Source organism: Lissotriton vulgaris, chromosome 10 (genome assembly GCF_964263255.1).
Source record: "Lissotriton vulgaris chromosome 10, aLisVul1.2, whole genome shotgun sequence".
Taxonomy (NCBI): domain Eukaryota; kingdom Metazoa; phylum Chordata; class Amphibia; order Caudata; family Salamandridae; genus Lissotriton; species Lissotriton vulgaris.
In genome coordinates this window covers 845,360,182-845,375,486 of record NC_141698.1, presented here as the reverse complement: position 1 = coordinate 845,375,486, position 15,305 = coordinate 845,360,182, and the positions used below count along the sequence as shown (strand labels likewise).

The window sequence follows — 15,305 nt, the reverse complement described above, 5'->3', positions numbered from 1 at the left end:
CAGGTTTTTTTTTACTTCCAGGTAGATGTAGTGGTTCTTGGGTGCCTTGCTAATGTATGGGGCACCCCAAGCCAAAAGAAGTATTTTGGAAACAGAGTATCCTCTTTGTTGATAAATTATTTGTATGCCTTGTCTAAAGATCTTTGTTCTGATCACCAACTGATATCTGCTGCCCTACAACCATTGCCAGAGGGGCCTGGGGATCAGATTCAGCCTGGGGAGTCAGCGCTGATCCAGCTGTGAGTCATAGTAAAGGAAACCAGCACAGGCATTGCTGGCAACTAGGACCACGGTGAAGGTAGATGGAAGAAGGTAGACTGGGGCCTGTAAACAAAACAGTGAAGTGTGTACCCCTGCTACTATCTTGGACGTAAGATGGGGTCACAAATCTGGATGGAGAATTCTTTGCATGGATCAAGTTTTTGATGCCCAGCTGAGAGAGTCACAGACCGACAAGGACGGCAAGGAGGCTTTTGCTTGAGGTTACCCCCTTTGAAACAAGCGTTGCTTCAGATATCCCAGCATCAGACCTCTGGTCCCCAAATGAATGCCAGTCTGCACCTCTGTTTGTTGATCAAGAGGTGCCTGGGCATACTAGGTACAATCTGTGGCCCGACAAAAGAGCAGTGCACCAGCGGAGCAACACAGGAGTTACGGAAGGACTTGAGTTCAGGGTACAGGATCTGTGCCTTTGGTGCCTGTTATATTACAGTGAAGAATACTGGTGCACTGCCTGAGACACTCTGCAGGATCGCTGAGGGCATTTCCCTTGGGGGGAGGGGGCAATCCTGAAAGAAAAAAGGAGCATTTGGGCCCTGATTTTCTGTTTGAGTTGCAAGCTCCATTGTTGGAAAATAACATTTGATGAACGATAGGAGCCTGCCTGTGAGGCTTACACGGGGAGAAGACTCCCCTCTGGCTGGTTGTAAAGTGGCTTCTATTATTCAAGTACTTTTAGCAATGTACCTTTTTGTTCGTCCCATTTTTGAGGAGGAGCAGCCCTTTGTGGATCCTCGTCCTAATTCCCATGGCCCCGTTTGGTCCTCCTGGTCCCCTGGAGCGAACATTGTTTTTGGAAAAATATGTCTAGTTGCTTTAATATTTGCATTAGGCGTGTTTATTCTGCAAGAGAAACATTTTGCTGACAGCTTAATAAATACTACTCTGCCCTCCTCTTGAGCTTAATAAGTGATACCCTAGCCCTCATAAAAAGAACACTGGAAAGGTCTATTAAAAAATGTTTTTTATTAAGATATTATATTAGACATGTGCTGTTGGCTATTCTGAAGTTCAAATAGATGATCACTGAAATACATCGGAGCCCTGAAACTTAGAATTGGACTGGATGGTTTTGGGATTTACTTTCTGCTTGGGGTTGGAATATATTGATAATTCTGTTTGAAATAATAGCCATTATTTTCTCCTGCTATCTGTGTGTTCATTATGACCCAATACTCTGTTCCCTTTGTGCTCCTGTCTATACCTTCTATATACCCTCTCAACAAAATGTTTAGAATATAAATGCCCACCTAGCAATGGATCAGGATATTAATGGATTATGAGGATAGATGTGCAGGATAACTTCCATGCTCATGCTTCTATTAATTCATGGCGGATGTCTTCAGCTAATGCTAAAACGACCATCTGTTGAAACTAGCTGAAATAGCTGTTTGCATCAGCTGAAGCCATTTTGTTTTTGGCAGCCATTTTAGTTAGCCATGTGCTCGTCATGTGCTTTCTCCATCTTCACTGTTGCCTGCCCTTGTATCCTGCTTAAGGCATCAGTTAGTTAACTCCTTTACCACTAAGCCAGAGCCTTGTGCATGCTCAGAAAGACCTGTAGCTGCCAAAATGCATCTGTCTTAGTGTATACCTGCCAGGCTGTTTTTACTGATGTAAGGAGAAATGTCCCCCCTCCCACTTTGTTGGGCAAGCACTGTTTGTATACCCTCATTAGGCAATAACTATTCTTGTATGTCCCAGTACCTCCCCTTGGTCTTCTGCTCACTATGCAACAAATGTATATATAAGGCCCCAGGTTTCTGTACTCCTTGGACTGCCTCGTGCAGTGGCCTGAGGGTACCGTATTGACGCAGTCTCCCTCATGTGAGGTTAATAAAATATTGTATTTAATATTACAGCTTCCGTGCCAATCTCTTCTTTGTTGTTTTAAGGACCAGTGCATCAGTGAGCCCCTATAAAGGCTTTTTAGTCTACAAAGTCACCTAACTAAATGGAATGTTGCTCCTGGTGCACCATTTCTTTTGCATATTTGTTGTAATGGATACGTCGTAGCCTCACGCTTGGAGCTTCAGAGGCATTGAAAAACCCTAAAATTAGCACTTTGCTGCTCCGACAAATGCAGGTATGCAGCAAACACCCTCACAGTGATGATGCAGAGAATACCCATCAATGCCCATGAATGCAGCCTCGGTTTCACAAAGGCTTATTGTCAACAGAGTCCATGGGAAAGTTCAAGGGATTTTACACAAAACACAGCTGAAGAAAGGGGGCACCCAAAACAGACATTAAACACATCAGGTATGCTACTTCACCTTCTCAGTTGTATCTTTCTTCAACAGATTAATCTCTATTAAAACACTGCTAAGAGAGTCCCTGTAAAACTGGATGATGGAACTTTTGAACATAGAAATAACATACACCCCAAAAAACATTTGTTATTTTCCAAAGTTGAATGTCCAAGCCTATTTTCAGCCTGAGCGCGCCATTTATGGCAATAGTGGAGTGTAACATTTGACATAGCATTCAATGCACCTTAGTTTAGAGGTACTCCTCTTAGTACAGAAGTAATGGACGCAGGCCTATACTGGAATGATTGATAAGGAAGGCGGCTTTATTAGCTGAGCAATGGGAGGCACTAACAACTTCTGCTGCAATAGGGAGCAGTACGACTTTCTGGCCTGCTGTTAAAAAGATGCGGGACATGGGTAAGCAGCTAACTCCAACTAGCTGTACTATAGCAAGTGAGCAATGGGAACTACACTTTTCCAAAATATATGCTAGCCCGGGAGCTGCCATAGGAGATTATTGCCCTGGAATACTGGAATCTTTAGAAATTACCTTGGGGGAAGTCACCGTGGCCATTAACCAGAGCCTTGGTAATAAGGCACCCGGGCCTGAGGGCTTCCCAATAGATATAATTAAGCATAAGCCGGAACTCTGGGGACCAATTTTTGTAAACATTTTTAATAGTCTCCCGTTTGTCCCAATACCTGCGACCTGGTCCACGAGCATAATTGTGCCCATTTATAAAAAGGGCGAAAGATCTGACCCTGTAAATTATAGGCCCATTTCGCTCCTGGACAACACACTGAAAATCTTGGGTAGGGTATTGTATAATAGAGTTAACGACTGGGCCAAGGAAATGGGGGTACTAGACCGTTGTCAAATGGGTTTTAGATGTAAGGTCGTGACTATTGAACAATGCCTAAATTTAAATCTTTTAATAAGTAAATATAACATAGCCAAGGCATCGCCCATTTACCTTGCATTCATGGATTTATCGTTCGCATTTGACCTGGTAAATAGGTCAAAATTGTGGTCGACTCTTTTGTCCTATGGCCTAGATGCCCCCTTGGTACATTTCCTCGCCTACCTGCATAAAGATACAAAGGCGCAGGTACGGATTGATATGGAGGGCACAGTTTCCGGGCCAATTAATGTTGAAAGAGGTGTGAGGCAGGGGTGCGTTTTAGCACCCCTGTTATTTATTATCTACATAAATGGCCTGAGTAACTCCCTGAAGAGGGCCACCACAGATGTTCCCAAAATTAAAGGAGGCTTACTACCCTGTCTTTTGTATGCTGATGACGCTGTCCTCATGGGATTAACACCTAATGCCCTAAGCGCACTAGTCAGGGATTTTTCTTATTATATGGGGAACTTGGACCTTAAGGTAAATTTTAATAAATCATTTATTATGTCCTGTGGGCCGGGTGCCAGACAACTAAATTCCATCATGGTAGGAGCTGATAAGTTGCTTTCAACCAAGACTTTTCCATATTTAGGTATGGTCTTTGTTGCGAACGGCCTGTGGAGTGGGCATATTGCCCACGCCACAGGCAAGTTCTCAAAGGCCATAAACTCAATTTTATCCCTTCCCAGACCGAGGAGAATTGGAGCAACTAAGCAATCCTAAAGATATACAGTCTACAGTGCACTCCTGTGGCAACCTATGGCGCCAAAATCTGGGGGTTAGTAAAAACCCCTACATTACAAAGAGAAGAGAATCGGCTCTGTAGGAAACTGCTGGGGGCCCCCATTTCATCATCGGGGTACATTTGTCACTCAGAGTTGAATATACCGTATATCAGTGACTTCATTGCTGCAAGGCCTGCACTATTCTGGCTGGCCATTTGGGCAAATGACTATGCTAGTTTAACACAGGATATCCTGAGGGAGTGCCTAGCCTGTGATAAATGGAACAGGATCCCATGGCTTTGTGCCATACAGGAAAGTTTGTCTAGCATAGGCAGAGGCGACCTCTTTGATAATCCTTCTCATATCAAGAGTAATGATAAAAAGGAAGTCCGATTTGAACTATGTGCCTTCTATAATGAAAAGAGACTGTTAGATGAGATGCGGAAACAAACTGTTGTGTCCTATACTAACAATGGCTTATTTATTCAACAACTTCCATTGTATTTGATACTGCCAATGTGTAATTGGGAAAGATCCTTACTTTTCAGAATGAGAGCCGGAACTATTAAGTTCTCACTCCATTTTCCTTTGGGACACAGCACATCTGGAAATATTCAGTGTCCTTGCGATGGAGTCAGTAAACAAAATGACATACACTTCTTTTTCATTTGTAAGTTTTATATGAAATATAATAAATGGTTTTTAGCCCCATATTTTAAAAAACATAGACCGCTCTCCTTGAATCAGTCCTATTTAATGCTCCTAAAATTAGAGGATGATGAACTTATATTCCGCACAAGCACTTTCTTAAAAGTTATTTTTAATGTACGTAAAACTATGGAATGCCCCTGATCTATTTGCACTTTCCATGACTGTCGACCTCTTTTGCACTTTATATAATGAGAAATATGTTACTTTGTATTTGTATTGATATGCACTTTATTACATCTATTGTAATTGCTAAAAATGTTGAATTGTATTTTAATTGTGCTTTTATGGATTTGTTGGAATCCGAATAAAGATTTTGAATCAAATCGAATCCATTGGTAAGTCAATCTAATACTCCTTTTTGAACTCCCTCACGATGCATGGTAATGCAGTGCACACGCTGGAATCAATCTTCCTGTTCAGTGAAAGACTCTTGCCAAGGGAGGGCTGTCATATTCAGAAAGTGCTCATGACCTATCTATATTTCAACCATTTTGCTTAGTGCCCATGGTCTGGGCTTCAGGTGATATACCTATTCATGTGTCTTGAATGGATAAAGTGAGTGAAAAAAGTGCCACTTACAAAGATTAATGACTGATGTAACTACTGAAGTGAAAGGATTCATGTTGGCTTAGCCTCATATATTTCTGAGAGAGGGACCTCCATCTCTTTGTTTACCACACAGCACCAACACAAATGAAACGGGACTGGCCTAGTCTGATGATTAGCAGGTGACCAAAGTTAGGGTTTGGCTTTAGAGACTGTAGCAGTAAGGAGTTAGGCAGAGGGAACGCCATAGAACTGCAGCTAAGTAGAGTGTTTTTTGCACATTCCTGAAGATGACGCTGGTTTTCAATCCCAATGAGGTACACATTGATAATTAGAGGTAGGTACTATCTTGCTGAGATGGCTCATACATAAAAAATTCAACATTTTCTTTTTCAACTTATTTTTACACCAATTCAAATATTGCATTAAACAGTGACATAATCATTGCCTCCATTTATATAATGAATTTTACATACAAAGTGTTTCTGCACCTACCGAGTCGGAGCTCTAGAAAGTCGTTTAGACAGTTTGAGTGTGGCTCCAGGCGCAAATATGAAAACGAGATGTAGATGGATGAGTTGTCCATGTTAGGATTTTGAATGGTCCATTCACAGTTAAGGTTGCTTGTGTAATTGTTGACTCGGTTAAAACCAGGCGAGGAGAAATTCCCACCAGTGGGGCTCATAAGATTGTTTCCACAAACTACAGAAACAAAAACATATTTCTTAAGTATGACAATATGTATGTACATACCACAATTTCTCTTTTCAATCTCTTCAGTCCCTTCTTCACATTTGGTGGTACATTAGAAAAAATATTGAACATACTGAAGTCTTATTTTATCATTTGAATATGAAGGGCCCCAATGGAATTAAATGGTCTTGCAAACAATTTCAGAGAGAAGGGGAGCTAAATTCATGATTTTTGAAATACAAAATGCACACTGGGCCGTATGCCCTCTTTGGAGGGCCTGCTCTAGCACTCTCAGAGGAGAGGAGACTGGAACCCAGAAACAGACGGCGGGTTCACAACTGTAATTCTTGTATATTTGAGTACACTGTCCCTAATCTCTAGCTTCATTATATTTGTTTGAAGTAGTACATGCATCAGAGTTTAGAAGGATTCCTCTGTCCAGTTCCTACTGGGAGAGCAATGACGTTGTCACTCCTTCTACCCATGCAGGGTATAGGTACCACTTCCAAAAAACACAGACATCCACCCAAAGAAGTAAAAAGCAAACATTGTAGTGTCATCTTATCCACAAAGCACTTTTTCTAAGTCATATGCCGAGTTTTGGTCATCCGTAGCAGCAGGCCACTATGCGGTCAATATTTGGTCTGCAAGGATGACTGTTTTTGCCAAAGATGGGGGGGGATAAGGTTGGATGCATCATTTTTAGTAGGAAGCCACAAGCACAAAGACACCACGCTCCGCTCTCTCCCCTTAAAGAATAACAATATGGGGTATTGGATGCATTCCACATATTTGCACTCCCGGTGTTTACGTAGAGTATCTGGCCAATACACAGTTCCCTTTTTTGTCAAATCTGTATATCGAAAAACACAAAGACTGTAACAAAATGCAAACCACTAACGGCCATTACCATTACGACGCCCCAGTTGAGCTCAGAGAATCAATTAGGGACAGAATACAACTGCATATAGCCCAGGATGTATATGATACTGCTAGTCTAATCGTTCTTTTCCTTTTCCATCTCCTCCTTTTCCTTTCTTTTTTCTTCTTGTTGCTTCTCTTCTTTTCTCTCTATTGATCACTTGGGTTAGCATCTGGATACTCTAATAGAAATAATATACTTGTGTATGCTTTTAGACACGTTATATTTTTGCTTTACATATATGATCTGCTAACCCGGAAACAGTAATACTCTTTTTATCTTTTTTATTGTAATCAATAAAGTATTATGAAATTTTAAAAAAGAATCTGTAATTTCGGTTTAGGTTCCCACAATGCTTCCTCACACCAGTTCCAAGGTAACTCCACACACCTCATAATCTCCGATGGGTCCGATGACAGGGTTACCAGGCCCCATCAACAATTACGGGCCTATCAGAACGAGGACTTTAGTCAACAGCTCAGCGGCATTTCAGAATATTTCCAATCTCCACACTGCTGCTAAGAATGATTTGCCTTAACATTGTTTGGTCTCACAGAGTCTCTCAAACACATGAACCTACGTCCCCAACCACAGGCAAGTTGTTAGGGGGACAAAAAGGATCGAGGGGGCAGAGAAGAAATGGGCAAAAATAAAAAGAAATTTCAGAACTCTCAATCAATCAATCAATCAATCAATGACATTTATAGAGCGCACTACATACCCGTAGGGTCTCAAGGCGCTGGGGGTGGGGGGTGCCACTACTGCTCGAACAGCCAGGTCTTCAGCTTCTTCCTGAAGGAGAGGTGGTCTTGGGTCAGGCGCAGGTCGGTCGGGAGGGAGTTCCAGGTCTTGGCGGCCAGGTAGGAGAAGGACCTTCCTCCTGTAGTCGCTCTTCGGATGCGGGGGACGGCGGCGAGGGCGTGGTTGGCTGATCGGAGGTGGCGTTTGGGAGCGTAGAAGTTGATTCGGCTGTTGAGGTAGCTCGGGCCTTGGTCGTGTAGGGCTTTGTGTGCGTGGGTGAGGAGGCGGAAGGTGATTCTTTTGTTGACGGGGAGCCAGTGAAGGTCTCTCAGATGTCCGGAGATGTGGCTGGTTCGTGGGATGTCGAGGATGAGTCTGGCTGAGGCGTTCTGGATCCGCTGGAGTCTCTTCTGGAGCTTGGCGGTGGTACCGGCGTAGAGGGCGTTGCCGTAGTCCAGTCGGCTAGTGACGAGGGCCTGGGTGACGGTCTTCCTGGTCTCGGTGGGGATCCACCAGAAGATCTTCCGTAGCATGCGTAGGATGTTGAAGCACGCCGAGGAGACGTTGTTGACTTGCCTGGTCATGGAGAGGGAGGAGTCCAGGATGAAGCCCAGGTGGCGTGCATGGTCTGTCGGTTTGGGTGCGGTGCCCAGGGCGGGAGGCCACCAGGAGTCGTCCCAGGCGGAGGGTGAGGAGCCCAGGATGAGGACCTCCGTCTTGACCGAGTTCAGTTTCAGGCGGCTGGTCGTCATCCACTCGGCTACCTCTTTCATCCCTTCGTGCAGGTTGGCTCTGGCGGCGGCGGGGTCGTTGGTCAGGGAGAGGATCAGCTGGGTGTCGTCGGCGTAGGAGATTATGTTGAAGTTGTGTTGGCGTGCGATGGCCGCGAGGGGGCTCATGTAGACGTTGAAGAGGGTGGGGCTCAGAGAGGATCCTTGAGGGACGCCGCAGATGACTTCGGTGGCCTCTGACTTGTACGGTGGTAGGCGGACTCTCTGTGTTCTTCCGTCGAGGAAGGAGATGATCCATTCCAGCGCCTTGTCCTGGATTCCGACGTTGCTGAGGCGCTGTACTAGGGTGCGGTGGCAGACAGTGTCGAATGCCGCGGAGAGGTCTAGGAGGATGAGGGCCGCTGTTTCTCCGTTGTCCATCAGGGCTCGGATTCCATCGGTGGCGGCGATGAGGGCGGTCTCGGTGCTGTGATTGGCTCGGAAGTCGGACTGTGAGGGGTCGAGGGATCCATTCGTCTCGAGGAAGGCGGCCATCTGCTTGTTGACGGTCTTCTCAATAACTTTGGCTGGAAACGGGAGGAGCGAGATGGGGCGGTAATTCTTGAGTTCGGTGGGGTCCGCTGTGGGTTTCTTGAGTAGAGCGCTGAGTTCGGCGTGCTTCCAGCTCTCAGGGAAGGTGGCGGTGTCGAAGGATGTGTTGATGATGTCTCGCAGGTGGGGTGCGATGACAGCGTCAGCCTTGTTGAAGACGTGGTGAGGGCAGGGGTCGGTCGGTGATCCGGAGTGGATCTTTATATTATTTTTGCCATCCAGCACACCTTCTTGGGTTTCTGTCAGTGATCAGGTTATTGTGTGAGCTCCGGGAGCCTACGTTAATAAGCTATAGGAATTTTAATGTAGAGACAAAGAGTTCACGAAAAGACAACATGCTATTTTTTTCCCATATGCGACGGATTTCCAAATCAAAGTCAAAGACGTGATTTTATTTGCATCTTTTTTGCATTGCGTTTCCCCCTGCCCTTCCTCCATTTTGAGGTTTGCTTTTAACTTTTGACATACTAAATAAGAACAGTTGAGAAGAAAAGAAAGTTTAACATATTGTGAATGTATTTCTTTCTGTCAATAAAAAGACAACATGGTCTTAGTAATGAACAATATATTTGTTTTCAGACTGTACATCTTTACTGCAGGTATCACGATAAAATAAAAACTTCAGTTTCAAAACTAAATTCTCTTGTAAGTATAATTTTTGGGAAATCTGTAACTAGTTCTGATGTGTGCTTATCATAACGGTAGACATGATGCTGGGTGAAATCACTGTGCGATGAGATCATTCCACCCGTTGTTATCTTTTCCTGATAAGAATTCCCACGCACATCTGTTTGCCAATTTCTCACCCGGGTGTAATACACAGAGTTATTCAAAAGCTGAATTATGCAGAGCAGCATGAAATAATGTGCTGCGGCTATTCAAGTCTGTCGTTAAAGCAACAGAATAATCGAGCAGAAGCTGATCCAGGGATCAGAGGTGACTCTGCATGCTTGGAATCTATTAAAACTGACCTTCATTTAACCTTTCAATTCACTCAGCGTCAACTCAACTTCTGCAGACTAAAAATAGAACCAGGCCTTGCCGCCCACAAACTCATGGGGACCTGCAACACAGCTCCCGGTTTCCCATGATGTTTTTGCACAGAAAATGGTAATGCATGGAGTTGAAGTACTTTGTTTTTAAAGATAACATGTAGGTCACTGGCGCTCTAATGGAAAGAAAACATAATAATTAGGATTCTGTCAATCTGGGCTATATTCAGGGGCATAGCCCAGGTCCTTGCAGTCCCTGATGCGCAGGGGTGCTCCCAACCCTCCAGGGGGCACCCCAACGATTCAAGGGGGACCGATTCAGACCAAGATTAATGAGTATTTAAGAGATATGGGAGACTCAGGTGTCCCTCATTACATTCTGCAGCAGTGTGCCCATCATTTTGAGTTACACCCCTGGCTATATTGGATAACATTTTGTTAATGTAGGAGAAAGTGCTCCTTTCCAATGCCTTGCAATTCAAAGGAGACATATGATTCTTTTGTATTCTAGCTCATTCAGTACCTGCATCTTCCAATGACGTGTACGTTGCTCTGAAGCCTCCATTTGAAACAGACCCATCCGTTGCAAAAATGATTCGCATCGTGTTTCCAGATGACTTCACTTCCATGCCTGGGCTCACGTCACCACACAATTTTTCCAGGCGGGGAGAGTTGGGTCTCAGTCCATTGTAAACCTGTTTAGTAAAAGAAAAACTTAAGTACCCATCCCTCAATTTGTGGCGTAGGACATCCAAACGTCTTATAAATGGCGTTGCTCGGTTGTTTAGTCAGCATAGTGGGAATGGGAGGGTCAAATGTCAATAGAAATCCTAGGGCCTCATTCACAAAGTGACTCTGCACTCACTACAGAGACCCCACAGTTGTGGGGGAGTCTCCACAATCGGGGCAGAATGTCTTTAATAAGAATTATTATAGTGCAGAGACTCCCCCACAACTGTGGGGCCTCCGCTACGAGTGCAAAGGCCTTTTGTGAATCAGGTCTCTAGTTGTTCAAAGCTTTATTTCGCTATAGAAATATCTTAAAAGCACATAACATTAAAAATACAATTCATGTTATTAGTTGAAACACTTAATAAATAATTAAAAAGAACAAGATAAAACAGCATTAAACCATTTGCACCTTTGAATCAATAAAGAAATAAAAAACGGGAAATTGCCTAAGAAAAATGCGTCACATAACTTTGAATCTGATCACCCATGCCCAGCTAAGGAATTTAGCTACCCCACAGGCCAGTACTGTGTTTGGATCAGATTGTAGAATTCTTAGCGCTGGGGCATAACCTCTGGTCTCAAGTAGACGACAGACTGGTTTTAGCCATATGGATCTGGGCTTATTATAGGCACTGCAAACAAAAAGGACATGAGGGATTGTCTCCACTTCAAGTCTCTAGTTGTAATCTAGGCTCCTGGACGTCATTTTCTTTAAAAAAAATTGTTTTTATTAGCTTTCATATAGTTACAAACAACCACATAAAATACAGTACAATACAAACTGTTGGTCCAGCCGGCCCAATTGAAACACAGAGATAGAGCGAACCAGCGTGCAAAGCAGGCATCTACCACTCCAAAGGGGTAAATTTGTTAAACAGTTATGCCATAAACCTTTGAACAGTCAATCACCGCAGTGGCTTTTCATAATTTTTAGCATTGTGACTCACAACAAATTTGCCAGTGCTGGGCAGGGACCCCAACCCCCATTTGGTCACATCACGGGTCATCTGCGGCGTCTGAACTCAGCCAATCGACAAATGGCTCCCAAATGTCCCCTGGGGGAGACTTCGTGGGCAGAAGCTCCCAGTACCACGCCAATTGAGACCTACAAAATGACACATCCCTGACCCATTCCTTAGTAGTAGGGGAGGATACCGCACCCCAGTGTAGTGCTACCTGCCTCTTTGATAATAGTAATAAAATTGCTGGCTGCGTCCTTGACTTCGGCGGCACACTCGTAACCACTCCCAACAGGGCCACCACTGGGGTGCAGGGCCGCTCTTGCCCAATTATATTTTTGATGTGATGTAATATTTTCAGCCAATAGTTTGCTATAGGCCTACACTGCCAGGCCAGATGTAGGAAGGTTGCCAGGGAGAACCCGTACTGCCAACAATTTGCGTCTGAACGCAGCCCCATCCTACGCAATTGTGTGAGAGTGCGGTAGAAGCTCCTGGACGTCATTGGTAAGACAATTTATAGCAATGTGTGGTGTCAAATTTAAAATTTGGATTTGTACTAGACCAATACAATTGATGAAAAATTGTAAGAATTAAAAAGTACTTACCCAAGCAAAGGGAATGTTGAAATGTCATCTCACACCAAGGTTACTTTGGATGCATAGCAGTTGCTAGTGAAGGAGTTAAACAGAAGGGCCAGGTGAGGTCGTATGTCTGCATGGAATGTTTTAAAAAAAATCGGGGATAGGCCATCCATGCCTAGGGATTTCCCATTTGGTAGGAGTTGGAGCGCCTGTCTCACCTCCTCCTCCAAAAAAGGGGTCTTTAGGTCTTCCCAATTTAATCGTCAATTGGGGGCTGGTCACAGGTGTTCAAGTAATCTAGTATATCCTCCTGTCATTCTGGTCCTCAATCATATAATTTCAGAATTTCAGAAGATTTCCCCTCTTACCGCATAACCCTTTATATAGGTACTGTCTGGGATACGGACCTGGGAGAGACATGATTTAGCCCTGTATAGCCTGATTTTTTGGGCGAGGAGGGAGCCTAGTTTATCTCCCTCGTCGTTGAACTTTTTTCCAAGGCCAGAAGTGTTGATTTTGCTCTATATGACCTATGTGCTCGCAATTGGCCCCTAAGAACAGCTAGTTTGCGCTTAGAAGCTGAAGAAGGTGTTTCCTTATCTATCTTTTCAAGCTCCACAATGTCCAAGATACGTGTGTTCTACACCTAGTGTGCTTTTCTGGCTTTGTCAATTTCTGTGGTGACCAGACCCCTCCGTTTTGTTGCTTTGAATGTGTCCCATAGCATATGTTGGGATACATCCTCAGTGGTGGCATTCAGTGATCACTATACTCATTGTTTGAATGTTCACTGGGTCCTCAGAAGTTGAGGGTTGAGGCACCATTGTCATGACCCTGTCCCGGAGGCTGAACTGGTCCTCAGAGTCAGGGTCAAGTAGACACGGTCAGATATAGAGATGTTTGAAATAGAGAGAAAAAGGAAGTCAATGCGAGACTAGGTGGCATGAACGTGGGAGTAGAAGGAGTAATACTACGCACCAGGGTGTTGGTGTCGCCAGGCATATATCAGACCCAATTCAGCGGTCTCTTTCTTAAGGAGTGCCAAGATTTCCCCCCTAGTACACGTTCAATTGCCTGTCTTGCTCGGGATCCCATGCTATGTTGAAATCCCCCCTGCTATAATGTGTCACATAGCAGATTGAAGCTGTCAGGATAAGAGGGTGTGGAGATAAGGGTCCTGGGCTGTGTTAGGGGTGTATATGTTTAACATGTTACGCCCCAGGGTAGTACCAGTTTGATGTAGTGGCCTTCCGCTGCCTTAGTTACCAACACAGGAGGTCTGTTTAGGTGTGCTTTCCAGAGTATAACTACTCCCACTGTTTTGGATGAAGGAGATGCCTAGTACTGGCAGGGGTATGCTGGGGGGCCATCCATTTGTGTTCTTTTTGGAAAAATGTGCTTCTTGCAAGAAGAGTATGTCTACATCTTGGAGTAGGAAGTACCACCAGACTTGGCGCCACATAACAGGTCAACCTAGTCCCTGCACCATAAGGGAGAGGATTTTCAAGGTGTGCGTTGTGGCCCCTGTGGAAGGAGGGGCCCCATTATGTGGTAGGTGAGTCAAAATGATTAATGCTCTTGAGAGTGTACCTTTATGGAACTGGGTAGGAAATCCATGTGTAGAAGGACCCATGGGGATACGGGAAGTGTAGGGTATGAACAGTGCAACAACAAAACATTAAAAAACCAGTGAGTCAACAGGACCCCTCTCTCTTGGGGAGGTCCATCAGGGTAGGGAGAAGGATGGAGGATACCTACCTGAGGTGTGACCATTGATTTTTTGGCCTTTTTGTACATTAGTTCTCTCTGAGTGGTTGTCCTCGTTGGACAGAGTATACCGGGCTATAGAGACAATAGGAGCGGTAGCTTCAGTATTAAGTCTTACTGATCAGTGTAGCCATCCAGCCACTGTTGTTGCCCCTTCCCTGGTGGATCTTAGGTCCTAAACCCTAGCAGCCCTATGGTGAACTTGCCCGATGACGGCCGTTTTTCCCTGTTCATTATTTCTCTTGAGGAAAATCTGTAATGACATGCCAATACACAAGTATTGAAGAGATTCCCTGCTTTCCAATCAAAAAGAAGGGGGCACTCAAAGTGTAGCTAATTAGAAGTTGATAGCTATCCTCGACTATGAATCCAAAATATTTTCGAAAAGTATTTAAAAAAAGGTTTAAAACTGAGTAGAAGAGGATGGTCTGCTCCAGAGTCCAGATAAACCAAATTGGTGCTCGTTATTTTTCTGTTACAAGTGGTCTAGGATATCAGAAATCAAGGACTCATGCAGGCACCCTGGGACTGGAGCCATTCTCCATTGGTCAAGTGGTTGGCTTCCTATGTGCCTGCTCCAGGACACAAAAAGCAGAAGGACACCTGACTGCAAGTCAGCCCAGCTGACCAGAGGAATCTGGTGTCTAGACACCTGCCTTGAGGAGTTCAGACCTGTATGATTGACTGGAATGACCTTTTCCAGTTGCAGAAATGTCGCTTTTATGACTTTTTACCACTTCCATCGTACCGGGCTAAGGTGCTGAGGGTGTCCACAGGAAAGTATCACCCTAGGTGAGTCAAGGCTACATCATCCAGTCATGCCTCACTGGAGGATTTAGATTCCTGAAAAGTCCGAAGGTAAAAGCTTGGACACGTGTAAAGTAGCAAAGTTTTCTGACCAGCAAAGCATCTATTGCAGCCACAAAATCCTGTGATTTCCCATGAAGACTTTTGGTGCCTAAACCAACAATGTCAACAGGAGATCGATGACGATGTATCTGACTTCAAAGGTCCCTCACTGGACACAGTCTTGGACCTTGCTCTGGTGGAAGATTTTGACTTCCATTTCAGAGGCTAATTTTGAAGGTAAAATCTTTGACTGGTACGACTGCTTGGTGTGTCCAACTTCTGTGTCATTGTGATAGTTCTGATATTGCACATAAGGCCCAGTCTAC

General features: G+C 44.4%; 1 protein-coding gene across 1 annotated transcript in view; it reads right to left on the bottom strand.

Moving 5' to 3' along the window:
• The window catches only part of CUBN (cubilin), a 1,372,460-nt gene that overhangs the window by 384,708 nt on the left and 972,447 nt on the right, over nucleotides 1-15,305 (bottom strand). Inside the window, exons 49-50 of the mRNA XM_086941783.1 lie at nucleotides 10,612-10,783; nucleotides 5,914-6,120 (exon numbers count right to left, since the gene is read on the bottom strand). Of these exons, the coding sequence (XP_086797909.1) occupies nucleotides 5,914-6,120; nucleotides 10,612-10,783 (379 nt within the window). The remainder of the gene's footprint in view (nucleotides 1-5,913; nucleotides 6,121-10,611; nucleotides 10,784-15,305) is intronic.